General features: G+C 42.1%; 1 protein-coding gene across 6 annotated transcripts in view; it reads left to right on the top strand.

Annotated features, from left to right (window-relative positions):
- The window catches only part of LOC135098157 (uncharacterized), a 32,025-nt gene extending 20,400 nt beyond the window's left edge, over window positions 1-11,625 (top strand). For 3 of the 6 annotated variants that reach the window (XR_010266620.1, XM_064000393.1, XM_064000394.1), the window contains one exon: window positions 249-942. Coding sequence is in view for 4 of the 6 variants with exons in the window: in XM_064000394.1 (XP_063856464.1) it covers window positions 249-297 (49 nt within the window). In the remaining 2 variants the exon portion in view is untranslated. Of the gene's footprint in view, window positions 1-248; window positions 943-1,965; window positions 2,021-10,905; window positions 11,105-11,223 lie in introns of those variants that run through there. The other 3 variants (XM_064000391.1, XM_064000392.1, XR_010266619.1) reach the window with 3 other exon arrangements.
- The last annotated feature ends 2,117 nt before the right edge of the window (window positions 11,626-13,742 follow it).

The raw sequence follows: 13,742 nt of genomic DNA on the forward strand, positions 1-13,742 counted from the left end.
TATTATTATTATTATTATTATTATTATTATTATTATTATTATTATTATCGTTATTATTATTGCTATTATTATCATTCTTATAATTTTCTCGTTATTTCTACTACTACTACTACTACTACTACTATTACTAGTACGGCCCTCCTCCTCCTCCCTCCTATTCGTCCTCCTCCTCCTCTCCCTATCACCACCACTACCACCACCACTACCTACCACTACCACCACCACTACAACCGCTATTATCCCAACAGAAGTAGCGGCGGGGCTGGAAGTGGGCGGGAGTTTAGCAGGTTTCGCTAAGATTGGGCTGGAAGTTAACGGAGGAGGAGGCGCGGCACGTGACAATGCAATACAGGGCTTACAGAGGGCAGGCGTGACTGGGCCCTGCCTCGCCGCCCTTGTCAACACCTTAGAGAGAGATATGCTCACCTTGTAGAGAGAGAGAGAGAGAGAGAGAGAGAGAGAGAGAGGATATATTTTAATTTTCTTTCGTTATATATTCAATTTATTTATTTATTTATTATTTTAACGGTTATTTTCTTTTCTCTATTTTTCGTTCGTTTTTTTTTTATTATGGAATGTTGAATTTTACCTATATTTGTTTACATTTTTTTTATCAATTTCTTTCGATTTTATATTCAGTTCATTTATTTATCTTTATTTTTTTAAGACCATTTATTTATTTTCTTTATTTTTTTCGTTCATTTTCATAATGGGAATATTTACTTTTATATATATTTTTCAATTATTTTTCATTTCTTCGATTTAAATGTGTCCAAGTACTTGCAAGGATCATTTATTTATTTATTTACTTTTATTTTCCGTCCGTTTATTTATTTATTTATTTATTTATTTATCTTTTTTTTATAATGGAAACTTATTTCATCTTTATTCCCGTTTTCTGTTACTTGTTCATGCCAGGGGTGACAATAAATATTAAGATTATTACTGCTTTTAATCCCACCGAGAGAGAGAGAGAGAGAGAGAGAGAGAGAGAGAGAGAGAGAGAGAGAGAGAGAGAGAGAGAGAGAGAGAGAGAGAGAGAGAAAATTCCATTAATTATTTCAACACTTTCCATTATGAGAATTTTGAATGTATTTAATGTATTTGAGTGTGTGTGTGTGGGGGGGTGTTTGGGTGCGTTTGTGTGTGTGTGTTGGGTCTTTTGAGTGTATTTGAGTGTGCGTGGGGGTGCTATAGGTGCGTTTGGGTGTGTGCAGGGTCTTTTGAGTGTACTTGAGAGTGTGTGGGGATGTTTTGAGTATGTGCTGGGTCTTTTGAGGGCATTTGAGTGTGTGGGTTTTTTTTTTTTTTTTTATGCGTTTGGGTGTGTGCAGGGTCTCTCTCTCTCTCTCTCTCTCTCTCTCTCTCTCTCTCTCTCTCTCTCTCTCTCTCTCTCAGTAATTACATAGGTTTTCAAGCGTGTCTTTACTGTTCTGGTGACAGATTAATAACATTTCTACATTACTAACAAGAGAAACACGCATTTTAAAAGGCCCTAGTCGAAGTGACAGGTTTTTAATTATGTTTTTACGGTTCTACTGACAGACTACGAACATTTCTATATTATTAATAAGAGAAACGCTATTGAAAACCCTTTTAATCATCTTTGTGGCTTTGGGAAACAATCGTTAGGAGAGAGAGAGAGAGAGAGAGAGAGAGAGAGAGAGAGATTAGAAGCATTTTAGTCAAGCCTATCCTGCACGGGTTTGCATGTTTGCTGCGGTGACACGGTGCAGCAGTGAGTGAAATTTGGAATCATAATCACTTAGGTGTTCAGTGGGGAATCGGCAGTGAGGAAGTGAGGATATTTATATAATTTGAATTATTATTTTATAACATGTTAACTTTTGTGTGTGTGTTGGTGGAGCAGAGACAGGTGGCGCTTGGCAAGGTGAGTGTTTTGGCCGGCGCTGGTCAGTCTTGCCCCACGCACTCTGGTGATAAGTGTTTCCGTATTCCCGGCAGCTTCTCCCTGTACCAAGCACCGCCACGCAGCACCAGAGAGCCATGAGTACGTAAGGTGAGCCCTGCGGTGCCAGCCTACTTAGTCAGCCATACTGCCTTCCCAGCATCACCTTCCTCCTACCTGTAGTGTCTTGTAGCAGTTTATTAAGGTTTTTGTTCGTTATTTAGGTATTTTTTGGGGTTATTTATTTATCTTTAGGTTTTATTTACGTCTGAGTCTGGAAATTTAGGCGAATATTGAAGAGTCGTCAATATGTAAACAAGCCGTCAGCTGAGGAACAGGCACAGGCACAGGGCGTCAGTGTTTTCAGTCATTATTTGCTTCGTCTCTCACTTATTGTAAGCCTAACATGTCACAAGCTAGAGTCACTTGTCTAGCTTCCATATCCTCTGGTCAGATACTCGTATATCCGCCATTGCCTGGTTTTGGTGTTACGAAGTAATAATTAAGGCAACATGGCCGCTGGGTCCTCCACTGAGGTTATTATTCAAACTACTACTATTACTATTAGTCACCACCACCACCACCACCACTATCACCTGCCATTGCTGCTGCTGCTGCTACTACTACTATTGATTCACTTAAATACTACAAATTTCACACTTAACAATATATACTGAATATTTGTAAGTATATTTAAGTAGTATTAGTGTAGTTTTAAAGTGAGAGAGAGAGAGAGAGAGAGAGAGAGAGAGAGAGAGAGAGAGAGAGTCAGTCATTCATTCAGTCAGTCAGCCAGCCAGCCAGCCAGATAGCCATTTAGCCAGCCAGTCAGTCATTCAGCCAGCCAGCCAGACAGTCAATTAATCAGTCAGTTAGCCCCCCAACCAGCCAGTCAGTCAGTCAGTCAGCCAGTCGGTCAGTCAGTCAGCCAGCCATCCAGCCAGCCAGCCAGCCAGCCAGCTAGCCAGCCAATCAGTCATTTAGTCAGCCAGTCAGTCAGTCAGCCAGCCAGTAAGCCAGTCAGTCAGTCAGTCATTCATTCAGCCAGCCAGCCAGCCAGCCATCCAGTCAGTCAGTCAGTCAGTCAGTCAGTCAGTCATTCATTCAGCCAGCCAGCCAGCCATCCAGTCAGTCAGTCAGTCAGTCAGTCAGTCAGCCAGCCAGCCAGTTAGCCAGCCAGCCATCCAGCCAGTCAGTCATTCAGTCAGTCATTCAGCCAGCCAACCAGACAGTCAGTTAGTCAGTCAGTCTGCCAGCCAACCAGCCGCAGTCAGTCAGTCAGTCAGTTAGTCAGTCAGCCAGTAAGCCAGTCAGTCAGTCTGCCAGCCAACCAGCCAGTCAGTCAGTCAGCCAGTAAGCCAGTCAGTCAGTCAGTCAGCCAGCTAGTCAGTCAGTCAGTCACTCTGCAGTCAGTCAGTCAGTCAGCCAGCCAGCCAGCCAATCAGACAGTCAGCCAGCCTGTCATTCAGTCAGTCAGCCAATCAGCCAGTCAGTCAGCCAATCAGTCAGTCAGTTAACCAGTCAGTCAGTCAGTCAGTCCACTCAGCCAATCAGTCAGTCAGTCAGCCAGTCAGTCGGCCAATTAATCAGTCAGTCAGCCAGTCAGTCAGTCAGTCACCCATCCAGCCAGTCAGTCAGCCAGTCAGTCAGTCAGTCAGTCAGTCAGTCATTCCACCAGTCAGTCAGTCAGTCAGTCAGTCATTCCACCATTCAGTCAGCCAGTCAGTCAGCCAGTCAGTTAGTCAGTCAGTCACCGATCCAGCCAGTCAGTCAGTCAGTCACCCATCCAGCCAGTCAGTCAGTCAGTCAGTCAGTCAGTCATTCCGCCAGTCAGTCAGTCAGTCAGTCAGTCATTCCGCCATTCAGTCAGCCAGTCAGCCAGTCAGTTAGTCAGTCAGTCACTGATCCAGCCAGTCAGTCAGTCAGTCAGTCAGTCAGTCAGCCAGTCAGTCAGTCAGTCAGTCATTCCGCCATTCAGTCAGCCAGTCAGTCAGCCAGTCAGTTAGTCAGTCAGTCACCGATCCAGCCAGTCAGTCAGTCAGTCAGTCAGTCAGCCAATCAGTCAGTCAGTCAGTCATTCCGCCATTCAGTCAGCCACTCAGTCAGCCAGTCAGTTAGTCAGTCAGTCACATTGACAAGCATTTCTTCACACAAGTTGGCCGGTTGCCTCACTCTTTTTCTCGACCTAAACCTTCTAAACCTTGGTTCAACACAGCTTGTTCTCGTGCTATACATGATAGAAAGGTGGCCCACAAAAGGTACTTAAGCCTTCCATCACCAGAATCTCATGCACTTTATATTTCTGCCCAGAACCATGCCAAGTTTGTTCTCTAACTAGCCAAAAACTCCTTCATTAACAGAAAATGTCAAAACCTTTCAAGATCTAACTCCCCTCGTGACTTCTGGCATCTAGCCAAAAATATCTCCAATAACTTTGCTTCTTCTTTCCCTCTTCTATTTCAACCAGATGGCACCACTGCTATCACATCCATTTCTAAAGCTGAACTCTTCGCTCAAACCTTTGCTAAAAACCCTACCTTGGACGATTCTGGGCTTGTTCCTCCCTCTCCTCCACCCTCTGACTACTTCATGCCACCTATTAAAATTCTTCGCAATGATGTTTTTTATGCCCTCACTGGCCTAAACCCTCAGAAGGCTTATGGACCTGATGGGGTCCCTCCTATTGTTCTCCGAAACTGTGCCTCCGTGCTTGCACCTTGCCTAGTCAAACTCTTTCAGCTCTGTCTGTCAACATCTACCTTTCCTTCTTGCTGGAAGTTTTTTATATTTTTTATATATTTTTTTAATTTTATTTTATTTATCTATTTACCTACTTATTTATTTATTTATTTATTTATTTATTCATTTTATTTCATTTTATTTTTATTTATTTATTTATTTATTTATTTTTATTTATTTATTTTTTTGCTGTTGGCCAGTCCCCCTCCTACATAAAAAAAAACACTTCATATCTTTTGTTTTATTTTAGATTACTTTTTAATTCCTTATTTAAACTGATTTACATAAAAATATGAAGAATAAACAAAAATCAATAAACCTCCCAAAATAATAAAAAAAAAAGTTTGTTTTTTTTTAAATGTGTGTTTTTCCAGCCCTGAGTGATTGTGGTGAATTGTGGTGTGTTTGTGGTGAATGGTGGTGTGTTTGTGGTGAGTGATGGGGATTTTGTGATGACAGACTAGTGGTGGTGTTAGCACAGGATGAATATTGACACTAACCTCTCAACTTTCATTGTTGTTATAGTAATACACTCACCACCCGTTGCTGTGGTGTGGTGGTGGTGACGGATTGTGTGATGGCGTCCCCTTGCTTCTCTGGACTTGTGTGAGGTGCACTGCCCTCTACCTCCTCCCTTTTATTTTCACTATTGTTACATGATGTGAGGTGCCTGGTACACCCCTCCCCCATTCCTCTTTTTTTTTTCCTCCACCTATCTCCTCCCTCTCCTTCTCTTAGTCTCCACTATGCAAGGAGTAACAGTATCTTCTCTTCCTCTTCCTCTCTTCCTCCCTCTCTCTTCTGTTTCCACTAACTCCCTCAATTTACAGTTGTTTTCTAAGGTTTAAATATGGGTGAGGGGTGAGGGGTGGTGTGTGTGGCTGTGAAATGATGCAGCAGCAGAAAGTCATGACAACCCAGCTGATCACCTCTGTAGCCTTGGAAAACAGTGGTGAGAGAGTGAAGGGTTTCCAAACACGGGTCAAAGATGAACGGCGAATCCTTACCTTGCTTGTCATAGATACAGAAAATTTCCTTCACCTCCTCCAGCAACTCCTCATCGCCTTCAATAAGGAACTTTGCGGCCAAAGAACTCCTCAAACTAGAGTGCACCAGAGCCTGCACAAGGAGGAGGTGGAGGAGGAGGAGGAGGAGGAGGAGTGAATGAAAATGAAATGAATGAATGAATGAAAGTATGTATATATGTCTATCTCTCTATCTCCTTATCTCACCCTGCCACCTGTCATTCTCAGGATGGTAGAGATGGTGTACACATTGATGGTGCCCTTCTCTGTGTCCAAGGCATGCACAGACCTGTGTGGGCATGGGAGAGCTGGGGAAGGGTGTGTGTGTGTGTGTGTGTGTGTGTGTGTGTGTGTGTGTGTGTGTGTGTGTGTGTGTGTGTGTGTGTGTGTGTGTGTGTGTGTGTGTGTGTGTTTCCATGTAACAGTAATGTTTTTTTTGTCATCTTACTGTCCATCCTAAATTCCTAATATTACTTTTTAAAGGTCTCAGCTTTCTTGTAACCTTCAAAACAATGTATTTCTTCTATTTGTGTGTGTGTGTGTGTGTGTGTGTGTGTGTTTTTATATATATATATATATAATATATATATATATATATATATATATATATATATATATATATATATATATATATATATATATATATATATATATATATATATATATAATATATATATATATATATATATATATATATATATATATATATATATACGAGACACTTCAAAAATAGTTCACATTCCATCAACAATTTCTCAACTCTGCCTTGACCGATTGTTTAAAACGTAATAGCATCACACTTATCAATCCTTCCTCTTCAATCTCCCGCAAACTGGAACTCTCTAGTTGATGTGGTGTGTCTGTGGTGAAGTGAAGTAACTTTCAGTGTTTTCTCAGCCTCAGCCTGTGTTCATTCAGATGGTTGCATGCCATGTGGTGGCCTGGCTGGGGCCCCAGCTTGCAGGGGGGGAGGAGGGGTGCCCATGCCTACTTTATCTGCTTTCCTCACCAGTATCTCTCGGTCACTCACTCGCGTGAATGTCTAAATCTATAATTTTGTAAAAACACTAAAGAAAATAGTATTCTTGTCCATCACTTATAACACACAAGAAAAAATGTAATTGTGACAGGTGGGAAGATGTATATGAGTGAAACACAGTCTATTACTGTTTTATTTTCTCTGGTAAAACCACTTTCTACACTTGGGGAAGTAACTTGTAACTCTCTGCCAGTAGTATTTTCACTAAGAGGTTGTTTTGGAGCAAATTTTCCCTGATGTGGATGTCTGAGGAATCAGAGGAAGAGGGGTGATTATTTTCCCCTGTAGCCATCACAGTGGTTCGCAGCACACTGAGGCTCAGAGGGAGACACTGTGGTGAGGAAAGGATGTTCACAGGCTCAAAAAGTTGTGCAAAAATTTGAAATTAAGCTCACAAAATGTAGGGCAATCATAGATGCCACCTGTCCTTTAGGGGTTAATTTGTAGTTTTAATTTCCTTTTTTTTTTTTCCTTGTAATTTTGGGCTTCATTTTATTTTTGTCACTCTTTTCCTTTTATTTTAACCTAACCAGTATTTCTATGGCATCTTATGACCTTACTTCTAGGGCCAAGCTGGAAATTTTTCATGACTCTCTCTCTCTCTCTCTCTCTCTCTCTCTCTCTCTCTCTCTCTCTCTCTCTCTCTCTCTCTCTCTCTCTCTCTCTCTCTCTCTCTCTCTCTCTCTCTCTCTCTCTCTCTCTCTGATCTTGTATGTGTTTTTGACAGTGTTTTAAGTGATTGTGAGGATACAATGGTGTTTTGAGTGTGTTTGGATGTGTTTCAGTGTGTATTTGTGTGTTTTATTAATGGGTAACTGTTTGGGGGTGTTTTGAATAGGGCAGAGTGTGTTCAATGTGTTTTGGGGTGTGTGGATGTGCTTGAGGTCATTCAGTGAGTGTGTTTAGGTGTGTTTAGGTGTGTTTTGGGATATTTATTGGTGTTTTAGTGTTTGCAAGGATCTTTGTTTTATTTTGAGTTTTGGGGTTCATTTTGGTATTTTTAGGTTGTTAAACATATAGGAAAGTTTAATGGAATTTATAAAGATGTATTTTTAAGTGTTTAGTTTGTTTTCTTGTGTTTTTGAATTGCTTAGGTTTTAAGTTAGCAAGGCAGTGTTTCAAGGTGTTTTAAGGGAGTTTTGCTATGGTTTAGGAACATAGAAGAGTCAAAAGGGTCCCTTATCTTACACTCTTCTATCCTGCTTAATTTCAACTAGCAAACCCTTTAAAACATCCTTTAAAGGACACCAGACCCTTTGTTAAGCCTCTTAAATCCTTAAAAAGAGCCTTAAATCCATTATTTAGCCTCATAAACATTGAGTAACACCCTTTAACCTCATTGTCTCCAGCACAGGTCAAAAACACACCTCCGTACCTGATCTTTCCCCAAATAAAACAAAATTCTAAATGGAAGCAAGTTTTAGGAAATTATTCTGTCAATCAAAAAATATCTGCAAAAAAAAAAAAAAGTGTTATCTATGATATTTTATATTTTTCTTCCAATTGGTTGCAACACAGTATGACAACAGACTTCACCTCCTTGCCAGCTGTGCAATAAATTCCCTCTATATTTATTAATTAATTTATTTATTTGTGTGTGTGTGTGTGTGTGTGTGTGTGTGTGTGTGTGTATTTTGGTATAAATCATTAGTGCAGCTATTATTCTCTCTCTTGCAGTATTTTATGTAAAGAAGTAGGTGAGAGATACAAGGGTGTGTGTGTCTCAGTCAGGCAGTGTTATCTGTGTGTGTGTGTGTGTGTGTGTGTGTGTGTGTGTGTGTTCTGCTTCCTCTCTCGCATCACCTCATAAGACTATAAAGACATAATGTGGATGGTAAGCAAGCCCAGGAGCTCACAGTTCAGCCTGGTGTTGATGTGGTATGTGGAATTAAAAACTATACCAAAAATTACATTAATTTCAACTGATATGCAAGGTGGTTGTGTGGAAGATTTCTGAGAAAGGAGGCAAAATATTTGGTGGTAAGGCTCTCTCTCTCTCTCTCTCTCTCTCTCTCTCTCTCTCTCTCTCTCTCTCTCTCTCTCTCTCTCTCTCTCTCTCTCTCTCTCTCTCTCTCTCTCTCTCTCTCTCTCTCTCTCTCTCTCTCTCTCTCTCTCTCTCTCTCTCTCTCCACCATAAATGTAGATTAGTCACATGAAAACCATCACTTACAAATATACATCAGTAAGTAAATGTGGCAATTGTTCTCAAAGAAAGAAAGAAGAAAGTCAAAAAGCACCACTTGAGGCTATATCTTGTCTGTGCCTCTTAATTGTGGATCCAAGTAATGCTGTTAAAATTATAAATTGATTAACTAATACTACATAGTTTGGGAGTTCCAGTTAGGTACAGTGGTCACCAATACAGATATACTCAAATGTAGAATCCTCTATATGTTTTATTTTACTCAAATTTAGTTTGTTCTGACAAACTAAATTTGTTATGACTTTCTCCTCTTTTGAGGAGAAGTCATAACAGAAAGTATGATGGATGTAACAAGGGTGATACAAACAAAATCCTGAAGGCTAAATAGAATAGGACTTTGTCATTGCCTCAAGCTTCATAAAATTCAGTTAAAAAGAAATACAGTAAAATCCCTCTTATCCGGTATCAATGGGACTGCCGACATGCCGGATACTTGAATAGAAATGAAATTATGTCCACAATCACCACCCTACACTCACGCATCTTATTATAACAAAGATCAGCTGATCGCCGTGCCGTGCGTTGCCACCCGCGCTGCCACCTCACACTCACCAACACACAATACTACTGTACTAACATTCTCTTTAATACTTTCCTCTTATAAATAAGTTGATGGGTTACAAAAATAAAGTACATATACACTTATTTGCTTTACTCAATATTAGCCAACATGTATAGCATACAATGAAGATATGAAAATGTACGAGTGTTTGTGACACTTTTTCGCTCCCCACACCTCTCCTTCAACACCCTCCGGGTCATCAACATCATCAGATTCTGTACTTGTTTGCCCCACTTCTTTTCCCTTACAAGCTACTTTAAAATAGTTTCTAATGTCTCCTTGTTTGCAGCTCCTTCTTCTTTGCAGCAAAAACTCATTCTCAATGCAGTGAAGGGTCATAACATCTCGGGTTGACATGTATGTGCACTGCTCAGCAAACCTGACAAAGCCAGCTATGTGTTTTGCAGCCTGTTCTCAAGTTACTTTAGGCTCATAATCATCATCATCATCATCACTATCATCACTAATTTTCTCTAAATGATCTTCTACTACAGCGTTGATAACTTCCTCGTCTGTGAGAGTGAATGTTACGGCCTGATTTTCGTCCATGTCCACCCATTCCTGTAACGCTTCATCTGTCACTTTAAGTTGCACATTTCCCCCCATTTCCCACAGCTCGCTCACCACCGAATTTTTCATGCCACCTACAAACCCTTCAAACTCCTCATCCTCATCATCACACATCATCAAAGGGTACAATTTGCGCCGACATCGTATCAATGTTTGCCTTTTAACGTCTAGCCAAGCAAGTGAAGCCATGAATATCGCATCCTTAACATTAAACTGTTTTTGGAACTCGGGGGTTGTGCCTTCCTCATAATTAATCATAATTTAATCAATTTTATGAGTACACATTGATTTTTTATTGATTTTAAGGCTTGGGGAAAAATGTGCCAGATACTTGAAGCTGCCGGATACTCGAATGCTGGATGAGAGGGATTTTCCTGTAGAATTTGGCTTTTAGATAGAGTGGTAGATGACTGGAATAATTCCAGAATGGTTGCAAGTGGTGAGTCAGTAGAGTACTTAAAAGATTGGACACATTTATGGATAGGGCTAATTGGTGGATGTAGATAGGTATGCCACATGTAGGCCTCGTGTTTCCTTATAGTTTCCCACGTGATATAAAATTCTTTACGTGTTACTGCCTAAGGAAACACAAGGCCTGCATGTGGCATACCTACCTACATCCACCTATCAGCCCTGTCCATAAATGTGTCTAATCTTTAAGTACTCTACTGACTCACCACTTGCAATCAGTCTGGAATTATTGCAGTCATTTACCACTCTATCTAACAGCCAAATTCTATTTCTTTTTAAATGGTAGGTTTGTGTCAGATCCCAGTGAAAATGTGAAAATATTTGAAATGCTTAGTGTCACTTAGTTAATGAGAAGACTTGAATTGCTGTCGTGTCTTTGCCCTGCAGTGAGCTGGCTGGAGTTGTGAAGCGAGTGTGGCAGCAAGCCCTATGCTGCCGACAGTGATGTGTTGGGAGGCCGCAGCAAAGTGTGCGTGGAAGATTCCAGTGGAAGCAGCAGTCTGTGTGGCGGGGCCTTGGGGGGTAAAGTCTTGGCCTGGCCACCCTGCCTGTGACCTGTGGCCTCTTGTTGCTTCACCATGTTAAGGTGGTGGTGTTGTTGTTGTTGTTGTTGTTGTTGTTGTTGACACATCTCTGTACAAGCCCACAATATTATTTGACATCAGATAGTTTGCAACATCTATTAACTGATTTATTTTTTGACAGAGGGTGGTGTTGTGAAGCTGGTGGCACAGGAGCTGACCAGTGCTGCAGGAAGACAGCACACAGCTTCAGTATCTTCCATGATAGTGTTTAAATATACTGTGTTGGTTTGTTTATTAGCAGTCAGATTAATTTGCTTTGCTTAGTCTTCATTTATTCTTTATTTATTGTTGGCATATATATAATTGTTTAATCTTTTATTTAGATTAATTTTTCCCTGTGTGTTTATTGTGTTGGCAAATGTCTTCCCCTTTACAAGCTTACTCCTTGTTGTAGGTCAGTTCAAAGTGGAGCATTTTGACTCCTAATACTTGACTCACCGTACTCATCATCAAGCTGTGTCCTGTACTTCGTGTGTAAGCTTCCATATCTTTGAGTCGTGCATCTAATACACTCTTCACTGTTCACCTGCACATGTTGAGCCTCGCCACATTCACGCAGGACGGAACAAAACGAAGCCTGTCCATTTTGTGTGTCCATTCTTTATTCTAGGCACTGTACAAGATGCAGTGTTTGTATATGTAATGCTGTGTGTGTGTAAGGGGGACACTTATTGATGAGGGGCTGTGGGGAGTCACTGTGGGGTTCGTAAACATACTGTGGGGCTGTGGGCTGTCTGTGGTGAGGTGAGGAGAGAGAGAGAGAGAGAGAGAGAGAGAGAGAGAGAGAGAGAGAGAGAGAGAGAGAGAGAGAGAGAGAGAAGGCATGGAAACGAGAGGGACAAGCACAGCACATACAACACAGCAAGGACTCAGACAACACAGCCAATGAGATGAGGCTGTTCATGCCACACCAAGAAATGCAGCTTCCCATACACATGTGGTCACCTGTGTACACACACACACACACACACACACACACACACACACACACACACACACACACACACACACACACGGTTTGGTTAGGTTTGTTTGTTTTTAATGTACAAGGGACACCAACCAAGGGCAACAAAAGTCTAATAAAAAAAAAAAGAAAGAAAGGTCCATTTTTTTGAGGGGTTAGGTTAATTTAGTTTTGTTAGGTTAGGCTAGGTGGTGGTGACAGCCAGCCAGCCAGCCACCCAGCTAGCCAAAGTCAATCAGTCAGTCAGTCAGTCAGCCAGCCAGCCAGCCAGCCAGTCAGTCAGTCAGTCAGTCAGTCAGTCAGTCAGTCAGTCAGTCAAAGTCGGTTGGTCAGTCAGTCAGTCAGTCAGTCAGTCAGTCAGCCAGCCAGCCAAAAAGTCAGTCAGTCAGTCAGTCAGTCAGTCAGCCAGCCAGCCAGCCAGCCAAAAAGTCAGTCAGTCAGTCAGCCAGCCAAACAGTCAGTCAGTCAGTCAGTCAGTCAGCCAGTCAGCCAGCCAAACAGTCAGTCAGTCAGTCAGCCAGGCAAACAGTCAGTCAGTCAGTCAGTCAGTCAGCCAGCCAGCCAAAGTCAGTTGGTCAGTCAGTCAGTCAGTCAGTCAGTTAGCCAGCCAGCCAGCCAAAAAGTCAGTCAGTCAGTCAGTCAGCCAGCCAGCCAAAAAGTCAGTCAGTCAGTCAGCCAGCCAAACAGTCAGTCAGTCAGTCAGCCAGGCAAACAGTCAGTCAGTCAGTCAGTCAGCCAGCCAGCCAGCCAAAGTCAGTTGGTCAGTCAGTCAGTCAGTCAGCCAGCCAGCCAAAGTCAGTTGGTCAGTCAGTCAGTCAGTCAGTCAGTCAGTCTGCCAGGCAAACAGACAGTCAGTCAGTCAGTCAGCCAAACAGTCAGTCAGTCAGTCAGTCAGCCAGCCAGCCAAACGGTCATTGAGTCCGTCAGTCAGTCAGTCAGTCAGTCAGTCAGCCAAACAGTCAGTCAGTCAGTCAGTCAGTCAGTCAGTCAGCCAACCAAAAAGTCAGTCAGTCAGTCAGCCAGCCAAATGGTCGGTCAGTCAGTCAGTCAGCCAGCCAAAAAGTCAGTCAGTCAGCCAGCCAAACGGTCAGTGAGTCAGTCAGCCAGCCAGCCAAAAACTCAGTCAGTCAGTCAGCCAAATAGTCAGTCAGTCAGTCAGTCAGTCAGTCAGTCAGCCAGTCAGTCAGCCAGCCAAACAGTCAGTCAGTCAGTCAGCCAAAAAGTCAGTCAGTCAGTCAGCCAGCCAAACAGTCAGTCAGTCAACCAACCAAAAAGTCAGTCAGTCAGTCAGTCAGCCAGCCAAAAAGTCAGTCAGTCAGTCAGTCAGTCAGCCAGCCAGCCAAAAAGTCAGTCAGTCAGTCAGTCAGTCAGCCAGCCAGTAGTGCACTGCTAACCTTTGACCCATACGTAGGCAGCAGCAGCAGCAGCAGCAAAGTCTATCAGGAATAGTACAAAGGTGAGGGTCTCCAGACTATTGGCTGTGGCTCGACTAACGCCACACAGGATAGGAGTAGTCTGCCTTGTCCTCAGCATGTACCAGACACACCCACTACCTGGTCTGTAGTAGTAGTAGTAGTAGTGGTAATTTTTGGGTCAATTTCCAGTCTGTACTATCATGACTATCCCAAACTATCTTTACTATTTTGACTATTACAAATAACCTATCTCTGCTACTA

The sequence above is a fragment of the Scylla paramamosain genome, unplaced genomic scaffold, assembly GCF_035594125.1.
Source record: "Scylla paramamosain isolate STU-SP2022 unplaced genomic scaffold, ASM3559412v1 Contig48, whole genome shotgun sequence".
Taxonomy (NCBI): Eukaryota; Metazoa; Arthropoda; class Malacostraca; order Decapoda; family Portunidae; genus Scylla; species Scylla paramamosain.